General features: G+C 35.2%; 1 protein-coding gene and 1 pseudogene across 1 annotated transcript in view; one reads left to right on the top strand and one right to left on the bottom strand.

Moving 5' to 3' along the window:
- The window catches only part of LOC148272702 (uncharacterized), a 30,496-nt gene extending 10,486 nt beyond the window's left edge, over positions 1 to 20,010 (top strand). Inside the window, exons 3-14 of the mRNA XM_088239693.1 lie at positions 1,264 to 1,484; positions 5,888 to 6,026; positions 7,141 to 7,287; positions 7,535 to 8,526; positions 9,284 to 9,413; positions 11,361 to 11,699; positions 13,323 to 13,517; positions 13,882 to 14,015; positions 14,698 to 14,820; positions 15,784 to 15,877; positions 17,910 to 18,021; positions 19,778 to 20,010. Coding sequence (XP_088095819.1) covers positions 1,264 to 1,484; positions 5,888 to 6,026; positions 7,141 to 7,287; positions 7,535 to 8,526; positions 9,284 to 9,413; positions 11,361 to 11,699; positions 13,323 to 13,517; positions 13,882 to 14,015; positions 14,698 to 14,820; positions 15,784 to 15,877; positions 17,910 to 18,021; positions 19,778 to 19,838 — 2,687 coding nt within the window. The 3' untranslated portion in view covers positions 19,839 to 20,010. The remainder of the gene's footprint in view (positions 1 to 1,263; positions 1,485 to 5,887; positions 6,027 to 7,140; positions 7,288 to 7,534; positions 8,527 to 9,283; positions 9,414 to 11,360; positions 11,700 to 13,322; positions 13,518 to 13,881; positions 14,016 to 14,697; positions 14,821 to 15,783; positions 15,878 to 17,909; positions 18,022 to 19,777) is intronic.
- A 1,747-nt stretch (positions 20,011 to 21,757) lies between these two features.
- LOC148272701 (uncharacterized) lies at positions 21,758 to 23,336 on the bottom strand (annotated as a pseudogene).
- Positions 23,337 to 25,095: the final 1,759 nt, after the last annotated feature.

Genomic DNA, 25,095 nt, shown 5'->3' with positions numbered 1-25,095 from the left:
ACACATATGTGATTGCCATGTGTGAGTTAATCGCTGAATGACTCAAGATCAAGTTTAAAGCATTATACATGTTTCCATTTATAGAGTTTTCCCAACATAAATGTATACTATTTAAGTCACTAACATTAATATAATTGTGATCTAATTTGCACAATAAGGAAGTTCAGTCGTTTTTTGTATAATATTTTTATGTTTATTGATAGACTATCAAACTAAGACAAAATTAAAAATATATCTATCGTTTTATCATCGCCATGATTTTTTAATGAAAAGTTATTCAGAAGTAATGCAATTTAACCCTTCCAGGCCTAAGAGGGACATCTAGGGTCCCCCGGGTAGCATACTTTTTTTATAACTTTCTTGTCAATTATCGTATTGATTTTGTTTTTTTTAGCATAAACAGGACAGGTTTATCAAGAATGTATCGAAATTATTAAAATGTTTTTCTACCAAATTCTTTCAATAATAACTCACATTTCGCTGCCGTAGTTCTTGTATGTTCTATAGACCATTTTAGAAAATTGAGTTACAAATGCCAATATGTTCATTATCTTATTACGCGTTCATGTAGCTAAAGAATGATTATTTTTTCCGTTATTAAATAGTATTTTCAGCATTTTTTGAGTGCCAATCTTCACTCACTGATTTGGCTTATTTGCCTTTAAAAACGTCTTTTGTACAGTTTGCAAAATGGTCTATTGAACATACAAGAACTAGGGCAGCGATTTGTCTTGGTTTTCTCCCCGTTCAATGAGCAAACATTACAATTCATCGCCATCCAGTTGAATAATTTTTGATATATTGGTCTGTTCGCAGATTACTTTTTGGTATTTGGGTGCAAATTTACAGCCATAACCACAAAACACTGGATTTCACGCTTTATATTTTACACGCATTCCGCCTCCTGACTCCCCGCTGTACCGCCCCGCTAACACGTAGCGAGACTTTAGATCAGTATTGTTCAACGTGTCACAGGGAAAGCAGCGCAATACAATTTATCATCCTCTCGCAACAATACTTTATGAAAAAAAATTATGAATTTTGCAAAAAACTCGAAATGTTATAAAACAGTTTTATAAACACTACCATGACGATCATAATGCCTTTTTTTTAAAGCTTGGGTATTCCTGGTACCCTCCTCAGGAACTCTCGGATTTTTTTTCACCTTCAGGGTCGGAAAGGTTAACCCCATTTACGGTAACTATGTTATAGAATAAAAAATACGTAACAATGACTAATTCTTTTTAATTTTCTTTGTTACAGGTTTACAGAAGCAAAAGTTTGATTCGAGAACATTCACGAGACCGAAAAAGAGGTTACTTCGACCGAGTTTGCAGTCTGTCGTTCAGGGAATCAGCTCTACCGGGTCCGGTGGGGGCCAGGCTAATCTGCTGTGCGGCTCCCGAACAATCACCCGCCACCCGCGGCCCATCGCCGAGGGGAGGGGCGCATCACACAACGGGCTGGACTCCTGGCCGGGAGATGTGAGTAACCGGAATCCTCATTATCATCACCATCTCGAAGATCATTCATTGGAATTAAACTCTCCTTCACATCGAACCGTCGAAGTCACGAAGCTTTGAAATAGCCTTGCCCAGTTATGGGTAACCTTCGACACGTCTGACTCCTATTATTCACCGATCTTTGTCCAAGTTCGAGGGATGCGCTTTCTCCGTTTACTATGCTTATTTCATTCATCTTTCGTTTACTAGGGCTGCAATAATTGTTAATATTCCTAGATGTGACACGGCTCCCGAATTTTTAGAATTTTGACACGCCGAGCTTAAAAGGTTACCCATCCCTGGCCTATGCAAAGTGATTGGTGCACGTTCAGTCGATGATAAAACCAATCGGATGAACAAAGATTTATAATGTTTCGTATTTCGTACACTGAGGTATAGACGTGTTGTTCCCTCGCTAACTGCATATCATATTTAGCCCCTAGAACCGTGAAAACAAAATGAATTACAAAAAAACAATGGAAAAAAACTGTGTATGCAAAGCAATGAATCAACTGGAACTAGAAAATTAAAAAAAGGTTTTTTTTTAAGAGGGATTTTGATTGATTTGTTTTTATGGGATATTTTTGGTTGATAACTTTACGTATTTCTAATCTTTTCTTTCGATAAACGAAGACCACTTTTATTAATTTACATAATGAGGAAACATTAGTTGACATTTTAGTTTTTTGTTTTCTCCATACATTTATTTCCTTTTCTTACGAGCTTCTTCTTAGACACACCGAACCAAAATATTGTCGACAGTTGACCAAAAACTCTTAAATCGTTTAAAAACAATTTTCGGAATAAGAACACAAGTAATAAAATCCAAATGGGGGACTAACTTAACTAAGTACCGATGTTACGCTTATGGCACTATGTAAGTGTCCAAGTAACCGATGGGTGTTTTCGCCGACAACAGTGACAAAATATCACACATATGGTTGAAATTTGCGAGCAAAAATTCAAAGCTTTGTGAAATTAGTAAATACAGGCTCGGCACCTTATAAATAATTAACAACTTTTGTAGTTTTTGAACGACACTTTGTTTCGGGGGTTTTTGCAATGTTTTTACTATTTTTTTATGTTCTATGGTCAATGTATAATGAACATTACTAGTGGGTGATGTCAGATAAGTCAAAACCTAACCCTCGAATTGTAATCATGATTACTAACAAGCAGAAGTATTTCAATTTGTGAAAAAGTGGCGATTATTTGTAAAATATAACCTGGCGAGAGAAATATTGAAGTGTGTAAAAAGTTTTCTTCCATATAACAGTGTTCAATAATACAAATGTTTATTTAACTGCAATCGAAATTTAGAAAGCGGTATGTTTGTAAGAATTTATCATAATTTTCAATAGTGACAATATGCAATGGTGATTGGATTTTAAAAACCTTCCTCTGGTATAACGAGTAATGCTTATAACGAGCGAACTCAGTCGGTCCCGTCTTCCTCGTAATAACTAAGTTCGACTGTATTAAATTTCTTGACTTAACCTAATAAATTAAAATGGTTTATACAATTTAATTTTAAAAAGGTGTAAAATTTCATACCACAAAGTGAAAAATGTTTTATTGTGTATAAATATTTATTTCTATAAAAAAAATGTTTTTTGTATAAAAATGAACATCCATATTTCTTCAATTATTCTATCCGATTTTTGTGATGTGCTGACTGCTTCATTTATGAAACAAAAAGAAATACAAATATACTTCTGATTGATTTGATATGAAACATCAATAAATTGAAATCTTGATCAGATAATAATATGTACCTCATTATGTCATAGTTATTTATAAAGAAGTTTATGGTTTACTTTGCAATTCATGCAAGGTCAGTTTATCAATATGAGTTGTTATTTCTAAAATCACTCGTCATCCTAACATGCAAAATAACATTATAGATTTGGACCAAATTCCCAGCCACATGTTGTGGTTGTACTACATTTTATTATGTGCATTCTTCAAATGATAACTTGTTACCCGAAGTATTGATCCAGTTGCTTTGTCTCAAAATATTTTTTCATTGCCTCGAATTCTTTCCCAAGGTTTTAATTGTATTTTGCATCGAATAATTGTATCAACAGCAAATAAGTCAACAATATCTCGAGTATGTCCAAATGTTTACAGACGAGGCTGGATTTCACTGCCTCGGAAGTTATTAAGATTGAAATTTATTGCAACTGAGAGGGAAAACATTTTTGAGAAGGGAATATAAAACTCTTAAGGTTTCAGCCCTTTTACTTTGCAAAAGTCGACATATGGAAGAGTTGAGGAAATATGGATGTTTAAACATAGGCAGAATAGTGAATGTCACACAGCATGTAAAGTGGCCACTTACACCAGCCAATGATAGGTCATATGCTCTATAAATGCCTAGACTTCCATATTCCCCTTTCAAAAATGTTTTCCCTCTGTTATAAATTTCAGCAAATAAGTCATTTACTTAATTTTTTGTAATTTTTTTAAAACATGCAAGTTTGTTAAAGATTTTTTTTCTCTTTAATCTTTTATTTATGTAAGCGAAGACCACTTTTATTATTTCTAATTCTTAATTTAGATAAACGGAAACCACTTTTATTACTTATAATCTTTCATCTAGGTAAACGAAGACCACTTTTATTATTTCTAATTCTTAATTTAGGTAAACGGAAACCACTTTTATTACTTATAATCTTTCATCTAGGTAAACGAAGACCACTTTTATTATTTCTAATTCTTAATTTAGATAAACGGAAACCACTTTTATTACTTATAATCTTTCATCTAGGTAAACGAAGACCACTTTTATTATTTCTAATTCTTAATTTAGATAAACGGAAACCACTTTTATTACTTATAATCTTTCATCTAGGTAAACGAAGACCACTTTTATTATTTCTAATTCTTAATTTAGGTAAACGGAAACCACTTTTATTACTTATAATCTTTCATCTAGGTAAACGGAGACCACTTTTATTATTTTTAATCTTTCATTTAGGAAAAAGGAGACCACTTTTATTATTTTTTATATTTGAAGCAGTAACTTTGTGGTTATTTATTATAATAAAATAAATAAATCAATTTGAGATGGATACACTCAAAACTAGACAGAAGTGGATAGAATTAATCAGTTAAGTATGCTTTGATATAGAAGCTTGTATAGCTTTGAAACCGGTCAGTAGAAAAAATAAGTGGTTAAAAACAAAGTTGTTTTATTTATTTTATTATTTATATATATATTTTTTTTAAAGGCATTTTTAAGGCATTACATCAGATTTTAAATCAGTTATTATGACATATGAAGGCGTTTTTTCTTGAATTTTACAATAACGAATAGCATTTTACTGTAATTTAGAGTTACGACTCACTCAGATGGACTGTAATATGAGTAAATAATATAGTTGTAATACAAGCCCGTCTTATTAGAGGCTTGTATTAATTACCACGGTCTAGTGAGCAGCATTTTGTGCCAATATATTCTGTTCACACTCAAATCTTGCGCAAGTGACACGATTACGGCTCTCGCTCGTATTTCCCACGTAACTGCTTTTGCCTCTCCCGGCTCACTCCATTAACAACATCCATCTCACTGAAGAAATAAGGAAGTTCAAACATTAGCAGAATGATGAATGCTACGGTAAAGTGATCACTCGAACCTCCGATCTTCATAAAATCCCTAGAGGATTTATTCTAGTACATATTTTTTAATATTTTTTTTATGGGAGTTGCTTATTTTTTGCCTCGCTTATTATGTTCAAGGCTTATATTAAATGCAAAAGTATGTTCCTTCTAATTACTCTGACTGGTGAGAATCTGGTGGGATAATCGGCTGTGGCCTTGTTAAGGAACTCTCCGCATTTGCTTTAAGAAGAGGAAACCACAGAAAACTCATTCAGGAGAAGCCGGACTATTGACAGACATCAACAGATCTTCTGTTCCACTTTGAGAGTGTTTGGCATTTTCTATTCCAATTTTTATTTACTTCAACAATTACCTTTACTATTTTTACCATGTATGATATTACCTCATGCGATAAGTCCTTATGACTCATTACTATTAATCTAGTAAATATTACGACAGAGATGGAGAATATTCAATAGATATGGGGCTTATGACCTGTCGCTGACTGGTGTAAGTGGCCACTTTACGAATGGTGGAATTAAAAAAATATGGATGTTCAAACATAAGCAGAATGGTGAATATTTTACAATGTGTAAAGTGATCACTTAAATCAGTCAATGGCAGGTCATAAGCCCTGTATATGCCTAGACTTCTATTTACCTTTCTCTTCATTTTTTATCTATTTATCTACCATACACATGATTTTATACCATCGTTAATTATCATTAACGAATTGTTTATGTTTATATATTGAAATGATATATTTTTTAATTTAATTCTAGACATCTGATGAGACGGAGTTTTCTTCATCCCCATACTCGTACGGTGATGGACCCACTAGTTACGTCATCTCTAAACCGATACAAATTAATCTTTCTGAGCCCGCCCACAATCTTCACAACACATTCAACAAAATCAGTGGTAATTATAATGACTTTTAATGTAGGACTTTTAGTCCCATGGAGTTGGGACCTATGTCTCAAATTATGTACAGTAAACTTATGTATGTAAATAAATCAATAAAATAGATAAATAAATGTATAATATCATATTTCAGTGCTGCAGAACAGCGTTTATTCATTTTATTTAGAAACGTGTTTTAACCTTTGTTATTCGCTAAGTCTAGAGACTTTTGTTTGTTTTACACACATACACACATACATAAATACATTTATTAATTAACATTTACTGTAAAGTACTAAGGCCGGATATTTCTTTAGTTCTTTTTCTTCATTTGAAGGTCTTCCGTGTTAATAATGGTTTTAAACAATCACAATTTAATGTCAATTCTCCCAAGTAATTTGTAATTCAGGGAACGACCAGGAGTTAGTTAGTTTTTTATCTAGTGTGGGGAAGTGATCCACAATCAATTTGATGTCAGAGTTGTTTTACCGGCAGGACAGGTCTTCCTACATTTTCAACCTGCAATGTCTGGCCGAAACAAAAAAATTCAGCTTTGAAAAATTATATTTTTCATATTCTAGAATAAATTAGTTTCCTTGATTTATGAAAAAATAAAATACTACCGAAATTTTTCGAGACTCGAGTCAATAAGATTGATCACAATTATTAATTTAAAAAAAAACTTGTTGCATACAAGTGAATTAAATGGATTTGTAATTATGTGTTTTTAGGGCACTGCAGATTAAACAAACACCTTGCTAGAATGAACCTTCCCGAAACTTCTAGATGTAGGTTCCGCAGTGAATATGCGGAAACACCTATACACATTATATGTGAATGTGATGCTTTACATCATAAAAGGAGCCTCATCCTCGGGGGACCGCTGGTTGTTACCCAATAGCCCGATATTTTACGGATCTGGGCTTGGAAGGGGAGATTTAGCAAAATGAGAACTCTCGCCTTCCATTTTATTGCCAGGCTCTTTGAAGACCCGAGCTAGGATGGCGAGAACTGTTCACGGGAACCCGTCACAATAGATCTTCACAGGTCGCAGTGACGTCGGGAGCTTGCATAGCACTGACCCCCTCCTTTAAGAATAAAAATTATAAGAATTATGTATTTTTATTAACAGGTTCAAGTCACAGAAACGACTCCTTGGCCAACATGTCCCCTCCCAGTTTAGTAAGCTCCATAGCAATGGATGGCTCCGGAACATTCAACTCGGGAACATTCTCTCGCCAAGGGTCCATCTGCTCGAGGAAGGATATTACTCTTAATGGTAAAACTATTTAATTCACTATTTGAAATTATTTAAATAATTTTATTCAAATGTTAGAAATTACTCGATGCATAAAATGAAGAAAATGATTGATTATTATGTTTTGTTAGTTATCAGTATTTCTCTGTCCTAGCTGGCTTTGGATTATACGCCTGTGGTACGGTTCCAAGTTTTATTATTGTAATATGTATCTACAATTTGATTACCTTTCACAACCTTATGGTGTTTTTTTTGTTGCATTCGGCAGATGAGGAGGAAGCGAACTTCGAGGACCGCACGGCGCAAAACTCCCTGCATTTCGATATGACCAGCAGTATATTGGACGACAAGGAGATGAACACCAGCATGTTATCTAACTGCCACGGGGACAGTCTCATCGGCTCCCTTCCGCCCAGCCTAGCCGGTTCCATGGACTCCAGCCTTATCAATTCTACCTTCTGTTTACAGAAGAAAGATAGCATGGAAAGTAGTCTCATCAACTCGGGCACTTTTAACACCTTCCTCGAACCCTCCGAAGAAAATCTGCCTAGCGGAAAACCCAAATTCCAATTACGAAAATCATTCCTCAAGCCGGAACCGGACGACAATTTCGACAAATTCCTCATGCTCAATGCGAACTGTAACACTGAAGACTTACGAGGTTTGTCCGGCGATCTTATGAGATCTGTGGAAAAACGCAAGTGCGACGCTTACAGAAAAGACAATGAAAAAGAAAACTTGAGTTCTTCCATTAATAAAGACGATTCCTTCCTCATGACCGATGGAATGAGCGATTCTTTCCTCAAGGAGACCGGCAGGGAGAGCCTTAATATAACGTATAATAAATTACCGCAAGCGAACCCGCTAAGAACGCGGACTGTCACGAGACCGCAGATGGAAATGGAACAGACCATAGTTCTCCCCAACCAAGTATTATCCCCTAAACATAATAATCAGCCGGAAAATAACAACACCTTTACGAAGAAGTTAAACGGCACGTACGATGCTATTCCGAAAGAAAGAGAAACACCCAAACGGAATGGCACCTTTAGGAAGTTAACTCCTCCGTCAATACGAAATGTCACGGCTACTCTGATCAATACGGACATAGACGATGTCAAAGACGTCGATCCGGGTGTGGTGGATAGCAATAAACAGTGTTACGTTTCCACTGAAAAGCTTGTTAACATATCGGGGGCTGAGGAAAGTACGGAGGTATCTCCTACTGAGAAAATCGCCTGGACAATGCAGAGGAGAAAGGTACATATCGTTATATCAACATTATTACATACAATTTGTATTCCTTAACTATCATACAGGAAAACTAGAATAAGGCTAATTTCTTTGATCACTAATTGACTTTGCCGCAGTGAGGAGAGGGGTATAATGAAAGCTTTTAAAATGTTATTATTTTCAGTGTTTGACTGTAAAGAAATCTTACATTTTTCCTAAATTAGTATATCAAAAAATTACAGTCAATTTGCAATATTTAAGAAAAACACATTGTCTTTTCGAGGAAGGGTGTGCACTTTCGCCATCATTAAAAATTTAACTCACTAAGCCTATATATGAGGTGTGTTAAAACAAAGACGATATTCTCCACTCTTTTACGTTTTGAGTAATAAGCAGTAAATGTTTTTTTAGTACTTTTCCTATACTACAAGGATAATTTATTATTTTATTTAGTAATTGTTGCCAGAAGTTATATTTTATTGCTTAAGTTATATTTTACTAATCAGCAAACTATGAACTTATTTTTAATTAATAGACGGTTTTCAAAATTGTATGAGATACTGCCATTTATGCTCCGAAACCTTTTCAGTTGTCTTTTGTCTCTCTATCCATCGCCGTATCTAACTCATTTCAGACCATTGGTGGAGATTGCCGTCTCGGTTTTAACCACGGGTCTTCATAGAGTGTACATTTACATCTACAGCTGGAGCTGGCTTAGTGTTGTGTCTTACGAGGTATTTGTTCATCTTGTTAATACGATCGCCTGATGCTGTTTGTTAAGCAGGATAGTCTGACCATGGCGGGGGGATCGAGCGACAGCCTGGAGCAGAACAGCAGTGGCAGCTGCAGCCCGCACCGGGTGGCCCGCCTCAACATGGATGACTTGAAACATCTCGCCTACGAGCAAGAACAAAGTAAATATTTCGATAAATTAGATATTCTAAATGTTATTAAATATTTGTAAATAACCATTTACCGACTTTTCTATGTCTATTGGTTTCGAGACGTACCCGTCTCTTTGTCAGGACACCAATTAAACCAACATGCAAAACCCACTATACACCTTCACCATGTTGTTGCATAAAAATATGAAACCAACACGACATGCATTTTAATAAGCATGTGCACTGATTAGGACAAACATGCACTGATTAAATTATGAAAATATTCTGTTGTTTGAGAAATAGTTGAAAAAAGGTAGAGGGGTTGGAGGGAGGGGGTGAGCTTAATAGGTTTAATAGGGTGACCATTACAGTGGAACATCGTATAAAGGACTATACTGAAAGGTTGTTTGATTATTGATCAAAGGAACATTATTTTTTAAAGCTTTCCTAATGTGAAATATTTCCATATTATTTACTTTTAACCCTTTATTATTTGTATGTAAGATTTTACTCCTGCATTTTTATTAAAGTCATTTAAATTGATTAGGTGAAATGCGAATTCAGAGAAATCATTTGTGAAGACACCTCATGTGTTCTTTAACACGAATATCAAAATTTCTTAATGTTCTTCCAACGTAAACTGAAGGACAAGAATTATTTTTATCTTTATATTGTTATTTGTATAAAAAGCGGGTTTGATATAATTTGGTAAAAAGTTGGATACATTTGTGGATATACTCGTAGTATTTACATAAAGAATTCTTCTCCATTTATTATTATTATTATTATTATAATTACTGTTGACAGGATATAAAAATTATTTGATTGGTTTTTTCTTTAGTTTTCTATTTAAAAGAGTATTTATTAAATCAATTGTATATCCATTATTAATAGAATTTTTTTTATTATTAAATTTAATCCATTTTCGAAGTTGAGTTTAGAAAGAGGAATATTTATTAAACGATGCAACATTGAATGGAATGCGGCAAATATTTAATAACATTTAGTAAAATGTTTGACCACAAAGTTAATGCTTTAAATATTAATCACAGAAATTACTCACTTGTTGCAACAGCGACTGTTCATTCATTAAAGACATATTTAAATAAAGCTGCGTAGCAACACAAAGACAGTGTCCCTCTTGTTATACGTTCATGTTGCTGCAAAAATCAACAGTCACTACGCACACTATCGAAACTGCATTTTGCGAGGTTTACATGAGATCGAAAACAAAGATTGATAATGTTTTTCTGAATAAGAAAATCCAGCGTGGAAGGGGAATGATGATGATGTTGTTTTGTTAGTTTATTGAGGATAGAAAATAATAAATATCTGGCTGGAGTACTTGTACCAGAGGAAATGCGGTCTCACTTTTCTTCATACAAACGTATTCCTGAATTATGGCACTAGAGCAGTGATTTTTTTAAGCACTAGATATTTTCCGTTGCCGTATTTGTATCGTTTTGCTTTTTTGATAAATGGTTTCTTATGGGAGCTAGGACCATCCAAAAACCCAAAAAATGTCTAGTTTTATCCGCCGTCTTCCGACATACGGTATACAAATATGGTAAATAATTTTGAAAAGTGAAAAAACGTACCGATTTTTTTTCTAGAAAAAAAAACATGAAAATCGGTTCAGATTTGAGGCGTGGAAAACGAAATGGCAAAATGACGACTTTGTTGATTTAGGTTGCCCATAATCAGTCCGTTTTGCAGTTGTCTTTTTTGCGCTGTACCGGGAAAGGATCTGCGAGAAAGTGACAGATAGACAATGTTCAAATACCTATTTACCAAAATTCCCAGTTGTTGCCTTTCCTCTTAAGACACAATAAAACCATTATTATAAGAAATAATTTAATATTATTTATTAATTTATCTATTTATTAAGTCCGAACATTATTAAATTAATTAATTCGGAATAAAGAATTAGATGGAAAACAAAAAAGTTTATAAAAAATGTTTTATTTTTATTTACAGAGCTATATCAAGTTATCTCCACTCCCATATCCAAACCTTTACAGCGAGAGTTTGGTTCCGCCACCATGCTGTTCCGCCAGAACGCTCTGTCTCCGATCCCCACCCAGCCTCAGGGTATGGTCACTTCCTGCTCCTCCTCATCGGGCTCCAGCAACACCAGCATCTCCCCGACGGGCCCTGCCGCCAGCCCCCGGAGGCTGCTGCCCGTCAAGAGAGAATCTTCCGCGCCGGAGATAAAACCCAAACCCCCGACTTCCGCGAGGATGCCGTCTCCGCAGAAGTCAGGAATCAACGCGTTGAATAAAAGCAAACCTCCCGGAAGTTATGGATCAGATAATGGTGAGAATACTATTTTGAATTTCAGTTAAATACTTGTGTTAACTCTCAAAAGGCTGCTAAAAAATCCCCCTGGAGACGGTGCTGTAACGTTGTGTAACGTTGTGTAACATTAAGGTAAAGGTGACGTGTCCTTAAATACAGGTATTTAAATTTTTTTACGCAAAATATATTTTCCATAATTTATAAAAAAATAAAATACAACTTCATTATTAAAAAGATAAGAGACATAATATATATCGTCACCGTTCATGTAAAAGTTAAAAATTACCCAAATAACAGCATCGCAATTCTAACGTTTGGAGACTAAGGAAAAATCAGATTTTTGTGTTTTGGAAATTTTATATGCACAACACATTTCCTTCGTGTCTTTATAATAAATTACTTTTTAAATTTTTAAAAGCAAATTATTCTACCAAATTCCAAAAGGAACACTCCGACACTACCAGAAGTCAAACTAGAGGATGGGTCATGGGGTCTACCGCAAACTATGAATTCGGGCAATGAAATTTCAGGTTTCTGGGCTTCAAAATGTTCAATATGCTACCCAAACATCACAAAACTATGACCCGAATTCAATTAAATAAATTTGTAAAAAAATAGTTACTGTATTTAGGTAGAGAAAAATCGGAAAACTTACTCGAAAACATTCTATAATAATTTATTTATTTACATTTATAAGTTTATTGTACATTATTTGAGACATAAGTCCCAATAACAAATGGTATATTTAAATATTTCAAAACTATAATAAATGAACTAGTAGGTAGTCATGTTATTGTTTATTTTTGTATAAAAATGTCTGCCTTAAAACAGGTTGTACCTAGTTAGGCAGACTGGACATAATCCAGACAAATCTATTTCCTAAGCATGTATGTAGTAGATAATGAAATTGTAATTTTTTGTTAATAAACCATGATTATTATTATTATTAATATTACAAATATTTATAATAATGTTGTGGTTAAAAAATGTTTTAACGTGTTTGTTTTTTTATGTTTTACTATACAAATACCTAAACACAAGAAAAATGTTGTTTTTAGGAAGAAAACTGTCACGCTTAAAAAATTATAAAAATCACCCTAAAATGTCAATAAATTCTATCTGCCTTTAGTGATTTATTTCATTTCATTTAATTTTTTTCATTGATTGATTTATTTATGCTTTATTTAGTTAGTTCATAACATCTTAAAAACTAATATAAACTTTTATTAACATTACTCTTTTTTTCAAAATGTCAAAATTTTTCATTTATGCTTGTTGAGATTTTGTTGAAAGTCACACCACTGTTTTTCACTTAAAATTAAGCAGAGGATAAAAAAAATCTGAATCACAATTTTAATACCAACTCAACTTAGTCTTTCCCCGATCGCTCTTTCAATCTATGTTTTGATTGGAATTTTGAGAAGTTGAAACTTCTCAAATTAAATTAAATTATAAAATTATAAATACACAGTATTGAAGTACTTGTGTATTTATAAACTGTTAATATTAATTTATTTTTAAATCTCATATTTTACAAATAACTTAACTCCATTTATGTATAATTAATTGTGTATTTTTCTCCTTACATGTAAAAGGCACAAGGCACCATTAATTTGAGTAAAATAAAATGTTTTGCCGTAGGTTTGTACGTGTCGAGATCAGCGGGCGGCAGCCCCGCCAAGTCAGCGATCGGCGGGCTCGGTCGCCTGACATCCGGTCTCCCGGCCTCGGGCCTCCTGGCCGTCGGCTCCAGTGGGGACTTGCGCAGGAAGAGCGCGCTGCCGGCCTCTAAGCTGCGCCAGTACAGCTCGCACAAGGAGCTAAATAGAATGCCACGTGAGTAAAACTTATTCTTAATTCATTTCATATTTCTTCCGCATTCACAGGGGATATCATCATTAGACAGGTGACACCCACCTTCAGTCTGTCGAGGGTGATCATTTATAATTAGTAATTATAATAAAGGGAAGCTATCCTCCCTGAACTTTATTTCAGGGACATGCCAGTATCTGAAGAGATGCAGTCGAGTAAAGACATTGCTCTTCCTGCTGGCATTACCATCGGCTGGATGGTTCTGCAGGCAGGCAGACAGAACAGGTTATTTGACGTATTTTTAAAGAAGGAACAATGAAAAGAAAAAATGTACTAGATACGCACGCACACCAGCAAAGGTCACAATCCAATAATGTTTTGTTTCCAGCTGCTCCCCGCTGGTCGGCCCTGGGAGGCCTGGGGGCTCTGAGGCCCGCCTCCCGAGGGGGGCTACACGCCTCCAACCCCTCCCTATGCCCTGCGCCCCTGATCCGCCAGGCCAGCTACACGCTGGTAGCCAAGGTAAGCCAGAACTATTACGGTATTAAATGTTAGTAAATAATTACATATAACCACTTGTTGACTTTTTTATGTCTACTGGTTTTCAAATTTTACTAACTTTAACTAAACATGGACACCTACTTGTCTGTCGTTGTGCACATGGTCACGACCTTCATCGAACTGTCTCACCCATCTCCTTACCATCGAATGACTTACCACATGTTCTCCATACACCTCGCAGATCTGTCGATGAATGTGGACCGGTTACAGATCTTATCTCACAAGCGGCGAGATTTTCAATTTTATTTGGCATTTCAAACGAGCACCACGAAGCGTACACAACAGTCAGCTATCTCGTAATATCATCCACTCCTCCTCAATAGGTCAGGGTAAGTATCACGCGGGCGTGAAACTGCGATGGCAAGAAATACAATTGGAACATACTTTCTGAATACATCTCGTATATTTTATTTAAATAGAATACAATCTAAACAAAAAGTCTTGACGGAATAAACATTGATATTAAACAGATAAACACCATTGCTTACCAAATTACCGTTTCTTTAGGTGGGGTCCATATTATAAAATATTTCATTGGTGTTTTCAAAATTGGGACCACATAATTAGCAGTTTCTAGAATAATAAAACTAAATCAAGAAGTTTCTTCGACACTTTGTTTACATCGATTGGCTAATGTCAACAGGACTGTGGTAACAACATGCCCCGGAGGGACTTCGCCGGCGCTGCGCCCGAGGGGGCGGGGAGGGAGGCGGGGGGAGGGCTCTCCTACCGCCAGCCCATGAGGGCGAAGCATAATATTACTAATGTGAGTATATTTATTTATTTATTCAAAAAATACAACAAGAAACAACATTTTGCATAGTTATTTTATACAATTATGTACATTTTTGTAATTTCTTTATCTGCACCCGGGGGACAATTACAATCGGAAGGTACGGAAGCCGTACCTTTACTATGACAGTATAGTCGAATATAAATTCTCCCGAGCCATTACGAAGATACTCTACCGACCCTGTATCTTAAAGTACTGAGCGCACCATTACCCTACGGTACATTTACATTTGTTTTGCACCACAACAGGCCAAGAGGCCTAATTACAGTGGTGAATTACATCACAGAGCACCCATGCTTGAGAAAAATCACATTTTAATTTTTGTGTTCTCACCGGGAATCGAAGCCGGAACGTTCCGTGCGTTAGTCAAGCATCTTGACCACTACATCACGGAGGCCGCCAACGTACACGTATCTATGCACTGTAAGTGTCAAAAATTATTATCAACCGAGCTCTTTTCGCTTTTATTGAGATTTATTTTAATTTTCAATCGTTTTGAGGTGGCTGCTTTTTATCTAAGAAGCCTATTTTAAATACGAAAGAAAAATAAGTAAATTTTAATTTGTCACTGAGCGCAGATTAATTTTTGAAAATTTGAGGTAGTTGCAACGCATGCGTAAGATCATAAAAAATAAATAGATAGCCTTATCTTCCTGAAAACACTTTTCAACGTGTCATGTCGGTAAAGCCGGCTTCGTCATACCGAGGTTTTGTTTTTCTTAACTGAGACCTTTTACTGAAACATGATAATATCGGCTGAAAACAGAGATAGAGATGGTAAAAGAGTGAAGTTAGCGTTTGTTATTGTCCCCCTGGTAATGTATAGAGCACTATATTGGGAACTCTTAAGCTTTCTCTGTTTCTGTTGCCTTTCTCACATCTACTACTTGTCCGGTCGTACTTGCACATTTACAATATTACTGTCCCCCTGTTTAGATGGTCGTCCCTCCGAGCAGTCGGCCACCCGCCGTCAGCAGCCAGTACAGCAAGGCCCCCTCCAGCCTCCGGGCCCCCAGTGCCGCAGCATCAGGTAAGGAAGGCGGACGAGATAATACTACGGTTGTCTATATTGGCAGTGAAAGAGATCCTCGCTTGCCTAGTTCTCCGAAACAGAGCCCACCTGTTTTAACCTTCCGAGGATAAATATTTATAATAATAATAACAATAAAAGGATAAATTTCTTCAGAAATCATTTCCTAATACTACGAGGGTTGCTTGATATGCTCTACCCCTGACCTATTTCGAAGAAGGTGAAAAAATGATTCTGTGCCTTATTTTTCGACGAAGCTCCTCTGGACTTGTACGCACTTCTTCTAGCGATGCTCCAACATTTCTATAGCTTGCCGGTAGAACATTTGTCCGACCTTCATCACCCATTCTTCAGCATACAAGGCGTTAGTGTCAATGGCTGCTATTCACGAGGCTGGGTTTAAATCGGTCGAATACCCCCATATTCACTTGATCTAACCCTCGGTGACTACCGGCTATTCCGAAACTCGAGGAACATTTGCGTGGAAGAAAGCTTTTGACAACAATGAGGTCATGTGTTGCGATGAGTGGTCGGCTGGAGTCTTACAAATGTTTTACCAGGAAGCTATAGAAATGCTGGAAGAGTTGCGTACAAATCCAGGAGGACTACTTTAAAAAATAAAGGGAGAACAATATTTTCTCATCCATTTTGAAGTAGGTCAGGGGTAAAAGATATTGAAATCATGCGCGTAAAATATTAAATTTCCACCAAATACAAGATAAGTTCCGAAACCTCAGTTGAATGGAACCCAAGACGGGTGCTCGGTGCCGCATCCAGTGTGTTCATATATCTTCGGTCGGCGTGCCATTCCGCCAATCTACTAAATCAACAGTTTCCACGAGACAGGAAAAACTGCTTTTAAAATCAAACCTAACACATCATTTACTCCGATCCGCGGTGCTGTTCTTCTTCAGAAAGCTCGCCTACTATTCGATGAGAATTGAAAATCCCCCTGTATGAATTTTTTTTTCCAAACTTGTAGATTGGCGGTAATGCACGCCATCCGATGATATATGTGATTTTACTAAAACACCTGACCAATTGTAATTAACAATGCTAGTATTTACCAAATATAACACCCCTTATGACCGAAACAATGTCAATAATATAATACACGCATATTTAATTAAAATAAAAACCTTAAACTCTTCCTTAAATAATTATTAATCCTGTGTTTCGGTGAAAGAACTTGGGATTGTTTTTTTTAATGTAAAGTTATAATTTGGTGGTAAATTAATGTCTTCATTAATTTTTAAAATTAACACAACTGTAATTTCGGGACTGGGCCAAAACCAGACGGATGAGAAATACTGTTCCGAGTGTGAAATAGAACCGGAACCTTGGATGAGTGTTTTCCACAAGATAGCTACTCTCAGGTAAAAATCCTTAAAAAGAAAATCGGTCGGAGATAAGTCCACCTTGTAGTGCGGCGGTTGGCGCGATCGCCTACCGAGCTTGAGGTCCCGGGTTCGATCCCTGGCAGGGTCCACATGAAATATTTGTTTATGAGGCGGTTTCACACTGCAATATTTCATTGTCCCTGGACTGGCGGCTGAAGCGTGAGACTGATCACCCTGCTTTCCTGTTACAGATATGCTGCATTTGGTTTACTAATGCAGTGCCTTATGCACCATCAGGCGTGGATAAGGATTTGATGATGATAATTTCAGGGGATTACCTATTCTGTTGGTGGTGAAGTTGGGGTCAAGTTAAATGTCTGCATTCTCGTGATTTACTCGAATCATTTGATAATACCCAAGAAACATTGCAGGAATTTAACTTCGGACTTCTGATTCAGATCTCGCAGCGGTACCGCAGGCCCGCAACCTGATTCAACAATTTGTAATATGAGTCGACATAATGGAGTTATCTTCCTGAACATGACATTGATTAAATGATTTTTTTTAGAATAAAACATTAGGTGACACTGATACGAATTTTTCTGCATATTTCACAATAATGAATCGCAGAAGCGAGAGGTGATTCAGTCGGTCATAGTTAGAGAGTGAAATTAATGTTTGTCGTCTAATAGTTCCCCAACACGCGATACCGAGTGTCGCGAGCGCCCCGAGTAGCCAGAGGCTCCCCCGACCCAGCGGGCTACCGCGCCCCTCCACGGGAATACCCAGGAAGTCTTCACTCAGGTCAGTATAAGTCCGGTATTATAGACTGATGACTCCCCGACGCACTGTAGCCAGTGCAGCGACTCCGCAGCTACCTCAGGTCAGTATAACGCGGATCCCCGGGTCATCCAGTCGGACATTGCAAATACTCAAGTTTAAGGATAAAAATAAAACAAGCGCGCAAACAGTAACCAAAAGTGTGATATTGCGCACGAGTTGTGATAGTAACCGTAACTGGTATTGAACTGATATTTGTATTGCTCTAACTCGAGGGTCGGTATTAAAATGAACTAACTTTCACTAAATAAACATTTGGCTTGTATTATATAGTGCTCAAATAAAAGAAGATTTGTAGTGGTCAAATGTCCTGCTACAAAACCATGTTGTTCTGGTAACTACATACGATATGCTTAAAGCTAGATGAGATTTTATTTAGCACAGTACTCTCAAACAGCTCGGGTAAGGTTGAGAGTACACAAATTGGTCTATAACTGATGACATCGCTGGCATCATCGGATTTGTGACATCACCCACTCGTGATGTTTATTATGCATTGACCATAGAACACCAAACAAAACTGAAAAACATTGTAAAAACCCCCGAAACGTGGATGTCTCTTATAAACTAACAAAGGGAGTTGTAATGCGGCGTCGAGCCGGTACTTGCTAAGATTACAAAGCTCGGATTTTTCAAGCAATTCCAACCATATGCGTGATAGTTTTATATTGCTGTCACAAAATGAAAATAAAACAAATTACATTAAAAATTCTACATTGTATAAGCTAAATACAATTAGAGAACAAAATAATAATAGAAAATAAAGATATATATACAGAATACGCTTGTATATGAGGAGAAAACGAAATAGAATGAACGTAAATTTAAAGTAAAAAGTGAGATTGCAGACATTTTTTGATTTGTGAATCTCTCTTGTTAAAAATATCAACAATATTCCGAAATTTATTAGCAATAATTGCCAACTTATTAATAGCGTTATTGCAATTGATGTTGGTTCGGAAGTTTTACGTCTTTGTGGTACATGAAACCCCTTTAGTTGCACAATTACTGGGCAAACAAATACTGGGAGAGTCGACTATTTTATATAGTAACATTAAACTAGACATTTCTCCTCTGTCATACGATGATGGTAGTTTTAGTTCTGCTTGTAATTCTTTATAGTTAATCATATCTATTGGGATATTGAGCTCGTAGTTAATGCGTCTTAGAAATTAATATTCTCTGTATCGATTCAAGAAGATTAATGTGTACTATAATACGGAGACCATATTTGAGTACAGTATTCCGCAGTACATATTTTAAAAATAAATGTCTTTGATTGAACAGGGCTAGTATTCTGAATGCTCTTGCGGGGGTAGATAGAGGTAGCGTTGCTAGCACTTGATTATGATACCTTGATTATTTTTTATTTATTTATTTGCGTAAAAACATATATATTACAAAAAAAATTATGATCAACATGTAAATTGAGTGTCCAGAATACCTGCCTAGGTGATGATACACCATATTTATTTTCATATAAATTTTATAATGTGAAACACGAAACTTTGAATTTTTCAAAAAGCACTAAAATCCTCAATTCTTTAAGTGAACATTTCTAATTATATGAATATACCGTGCACGTATCTAATTTGGTTGTGACTTGTTAAATTAAAAAGTTTAATGTGAAATAAATTAATAAATTAATTTGAGTAATGTCAAACTAGAAATTTGATTGCCAGATTAGAAATGAGTTAATACTAGTTTATTTGTGTTCTAGGCCCCCGAGCACGTATTCCCTAGCCCCGCGACCGGGCGACCAAACTCCAGACTGCTACTAGCGCTCCCCTCTTCCCATGGGCCGATGCTAACATTACTCGTCATTCAAAATTAGTAAACTACCCTGTACTCGTCTGTTATTTATTCTGTGTTGTCTATGTTTGTTCTTTTATAGATAAACAACATTTACAGATTTACAAATTATATAAATAAATTGTATTTAGGTTGATATTACTGTTAATGTTTTCTTAGATTTTCATCATTCGCATGACATAATAATATTAGATAGTGAAGTAACGCTTGGAAATTTCAAATACGCATTTACATGTCAACATTTGAGAGGGGAAAACTTTAAGTCTACAACTTTTTAATTCCATGTAGACTTATATTTACGTATCCACAGAAAAATATGCTACTAGAAATTATGTAGTCGAAAAAGTTTATATTTTCAGTTTTCTTTTCAATTCTCAGTGTTGATTTTATTTTTTTTATAAACAAAACCATGATTCCTAATGTAAAAACTGTCACCCGTATTTATGGGCGTCTATTGTTTGAAATATGTATGTAATAGTATTATTTAGGTATTTATTAAATGCATTTATTAATACATATATGAATAAATGTTATTTCGTAGAACTGACGATGAGGAAATTTAGTGGTTTTATATTTTGAAAAATATATATTTTTGATATTATTATCGCTTGATTTTAAAGTTTTGTAATTTTGAAATTACACCGCCCGTGACGTCACGAGTTTGAGTCGGTGAGTTTTCCTGATATTTAAAAGTAGAACCCCGTGCCTGTCAAAACACACTAAATGTTGAAAAACAGGGCTACCCGGGAACCGGAAGTCTATCACAACACATAACAATGCTGATTGGTTATTGTTCGCATGAACCTGTGTCTTTTCAAAGTAGTTCATTTTTATTTATTTAATAAATAATATTTATCGATTTCCCATATCACTGGACTTCCTCATTGAAAATATCTACAATGTTATCTTTTACTTTTGAACTATAAATACGGGAATAAACATCTTGATTAATTAAAAATACTTATAGGATCCTCTAAAATTAAAAAGCTTTTGGGGGAATATTTTCATATTGCATTTAAAATGGGTCTTCACAAGTCTGAATTTTTTAAATATTACATGTTTAGCTTTGTAGCTTAGGGATTGATTCATCAAATTTATTTTAGCTTGTAAGTTTTTTACAATGCTTTATTTTTACATATAAATAATATATTATGTATAAAAAATATAAATGATCAGCAAATAATGTATAATTTTTGTGTACTAGTGCTCTGTAACCTTATTTTGCTCTAAAGGATTCTATTTTTAAATTAATTTAAACCATCGAGAACGTTGCCAAGTGTGTTTTCTTCGATGAATATTAAATGGTAACACTTACAAAAAAATACTTTATTTTAAAATTTCCATTATAAAAATACCATAAACAATTTTATTTGTATTTTGCGATACTTCACACATAAGTAGAGTGAGCGCCACGAAAGAAGTCCTGCAGACTCAGCGCAGCGATCGCCAGATGAAATGTTACCACTTTGAAAGATTTTATTTTCCAACATAAATAAATGTATGTTATTTACAAATTGTACAAAAATTCAAAATAAATACACACAAGAAACTAACTTAAAAATAATTTATCATGTTATCTGTTAAAAGAATAAAATAGATACCAGTCTTTAAGGTATTGTAAAAGTTATGTAAAATTAAATGAAAACCTTAATTATTAAAGCGAATAAATTATTTTTTTACGGCATAAATGACATTTAATAACGCGAGAATGCGATCACTGCTGGAATAGAGGGGGGACTCGACGCCTACGTGCCGATCCGTTACCAATACTCCGAGTAAAGTCGAGAAAAAAATCAATCCTCCCAACCAAAGAGGCTGCTGGCTGCGGCTATGACTGCATAATGAGGCTGCTGGTCTCTAAAATAACTATGATCACAGTAGATTGGAGTTATACAGGACATACTACAGTCACCATCACTTTCTGAATCTCATGTATAGGAATCTGCATCGTTCTCTGTAAACTCTTGCTGTCGATATAATAAAATTGTCAATTTCAATATCTAGCAGTGCATCGTTTTTGAAGTATTCATCTTCTGCATTTTCCAAGTGCTTGCACTGAATACGCCAATCTTCGGGTGTAATAAGCGAATAAGCGAAATCAGTTTCGGTTAAATTGATAATTTCTTTTGGATCTTGTGGAACATTTTTTTCCGCAGCGCGTCTTTTTACTAAGCTCCAATTTTTTTCTATGGGATTGAGTTCACAGTTGTATGGCGGCAGTTTTACAACTCTAGTAATTGATTTATTGCGAAAATTGGTGGCCCTTCGTTTTTTTTAAAACAAATTCTCACGCAGATGCGGGTCGAGAAATTGCGGGGAGCGATATTATTTAGCGGAGTGGGCTGTATTTTAATATCCTCGATATGCGGTATGCAGTTTCAATCGGTCACAACCCCAACGAATGAGATGGATTAGGAATGGATGCCACTATCCTGGTTCGTTCTTGATGGAATTGCAGTGGTCCGACTGGTCAATTACGAGCGGCACCAACACTAGGACAGGCCCCCGATCTGGAGCTGAACACTGGTGGTTGGTGGAAACAAAGTCTATGATGCGGCACATATTCAACAAAATAAACGCGCGATTCACTACACGAGGTCTTATTATGGCGGATAATCAAACGATACTAAGGTGGGAAGTGAACAGATTTTGTGGGTAAAAAGTATGTTGATGTTGTGACAATATTTTAACAATGCATACCCACATAATTCACAACCAAGTTCATATAGACGAGGTTTATTCTATTGTTCCAAAAAAGTCACTCCCTTTCTATTCAGCCATTCTTGCATCTCATATTTACAATTAACCATCGTTGGGGCTCTATTTAACTGAGTGCAATGATATGGAGCATTGTCCATAACTACGATTCTACGGTAAGTTCGGAACTACTTTTTCCCGCATCCATTTTTAAAAATTGATCGAGTTCATATCGTCATGATAATCCGAAGACTTGGATTTTGACTTAAAAATCAATAAAGAATTTTCAACGAATCCATCTTTCGAACCTGCGTGGGCGATTATACAACGATTACCTGCCGATTCAGAAACCAAAAGTCCTCGTTCTCGATCGCTCTGCCGACATTTATTTGCGTGATATGTGGAATGAATATATTTTTCATCCAAAAAAACAACAGGCATATCCTCAAATCTATTTTTCCTCAGAACTTCTATGTATCTTGAACGCCACGCTGCCATATCATAGCGTTCCATTAAAACTTTTAGTTTAGATCTACAATTTCTAAAACGAAAACCAATTTTTCGTAATATTCTTCGCAACGTCGTATTACTGCCTTGGAATTCTATAGCGGCATTTGATTCCATTTGTAATTTATTAACAGTTGGCAATTCTTTCTTCACAATATAAAAGTGATGTATTTTCTGGCCAACAACACTTACGGGACTTCTTTTACGGCGTCAACTCTATGTCAAAGATAAAAAGTTCGTTAGATGTTTTTATTTATTTATTGACATTTTCTTTGCGGAATCAATCGAAGCGTGAAACTATATATCCAAAGTTTTTGTTATATTCTCGGAGCATCCTTGTTTCATTCTCTCTCTGAGAAAAAAATAAATGGTTGTTCCGATGAATTATTATTTAAGAATCCTTTTGTCATGTTCAAGCGAGATGTAGCTTGGAAAATTGCCATGTTTTCAATAATTTGTTTATTGAAAAATTATAGCATACATGCACACCTTCACATGTGTTAGTTGTTATATAATATTTTAAAGATTTAATATAGTAAAAAGCTTTATTGATGAATCGAGTACACAGTGACTGTACGTAAAGCACAGGGTAGCCCGTAAAATACAATGAATATTGTATTTAGATCATCTCTCGCAGGAAGGTAAGGTGATCGGGTGATCTTCAGTTGCCAGTCAAGGAACAGTGAAATGTCAAACTTGTCAACAAAACCCAACCGCGACAACCGGAGTTGGTGAAATAGTTCAGTAATAATATTTTTATAAATTGATTGTTCCGTAATACTTCTTTATCCCTAAATTATTGTTTATAAACTAAATAAAATTTATTGTAAAATATGCAAATAAATTGCTGCAAATCTTTCTCGAGCTCATAATAAAATGGCATTTGGAAAAGACAATAAATTTCCTTGTCCCGGTGTAATAATTTATTAATCATTTAATTTTATTACAAATTAGCTAAAATGAACTGAAATGAACAGGGATACATAATTAGACGCGTGCGAGGTTGTGAAAGTAATGAGATGTCAGAACAACCAGCTGATGTTCTAAATCCCTTACTTGATAAATCTTAATGTTTTTACAGTTGATCATCTCCCTATTAAAATATGTGAGCTGTTATACATATATGTACTTCTCGTACGTGCTGAAAAATAAGCTGAAAAGTTTAAAAAAATATTTATTTTTAATATTTTAGACGCCAGAAGGCGCAGAAATTCTGTACAGAAATTGACAATCAGAAATCATCTCGAGATTGGCTGATTTTTCACTAAAGATGGAAAGAACCACTCAGGAAAGGAATGGTAAAGCCATTTATGTGGCTTAATATCTCTCATTGGTTAGTTCTTAGCTTTTCATGGCTGTTCAGATGCACTATGAGTTTTTCTGGGTTATTATGCCATGTGTTGTTCGCACTCTTTTTGACATTTCGAATCGCATCGCAGCATTAACTACATCAACCCTGATAATGGATGCAGAGAATTTTATTGATATTTACTGATTTTCCATCAATAATATTCTATGTGAAAAATTCTGATTTATTTTTTAAAAAAACATTTTTTTTTCTTTCATTTTATGCTCTAGTGCACGAGGAGATGCTAGTATGTATGCAATAAAAACAAACCTTTGAATAAGTTGGTTTAATAATATAGAGTTTTCTCAAATAAATTTATCCGCGATTGTGTAATTTTTTTATATTTAAATTTATCATTTTACTTTTTAAAAATAAAAGATCTGTTTGTATTTTGTAAAAGTATTTATACAGGATATTTTATAATCATCACTTGCAATATAACTTTGTCTGACAATCAGTATTTGCACATCTCTGCGTAGTTTGTAATAAATGCACTGTAATATACATATTTAAGCTCACTAATTATATTCCAATGTCTATTGCGAACCAATATTAATCTTACTAAAATTATAATCCCAAATAAATGTATATTTTTGCAGTTATTGTGCCTTAAACCAGTGAATGAATCACGTCGCAATATTTCATCCCGATGCGTGAGATGAGATTTTGGCTGT

Source organism: Micrasema longulum, unplaced genomic scaffold (genome assembly GCF_059751315.1).
Source record: "Micrasema longulum isolate JH-2025_06_02 unplaced genomic scaffold, ASM5975131v1 h1tg002224l, whole genome shotgun sequence".
In the NCBI taxonomy this organism is placed as follows: domain Eukaryota; kingdom Metazoa; phylum Arthropoda; class Insecta; order Trichoptera; family Brachycentridae; genus Micrasema; species Micrasema longulum.
This window is presented reverse-complemented; position numbering and strand designations above follow the sequence as displayed.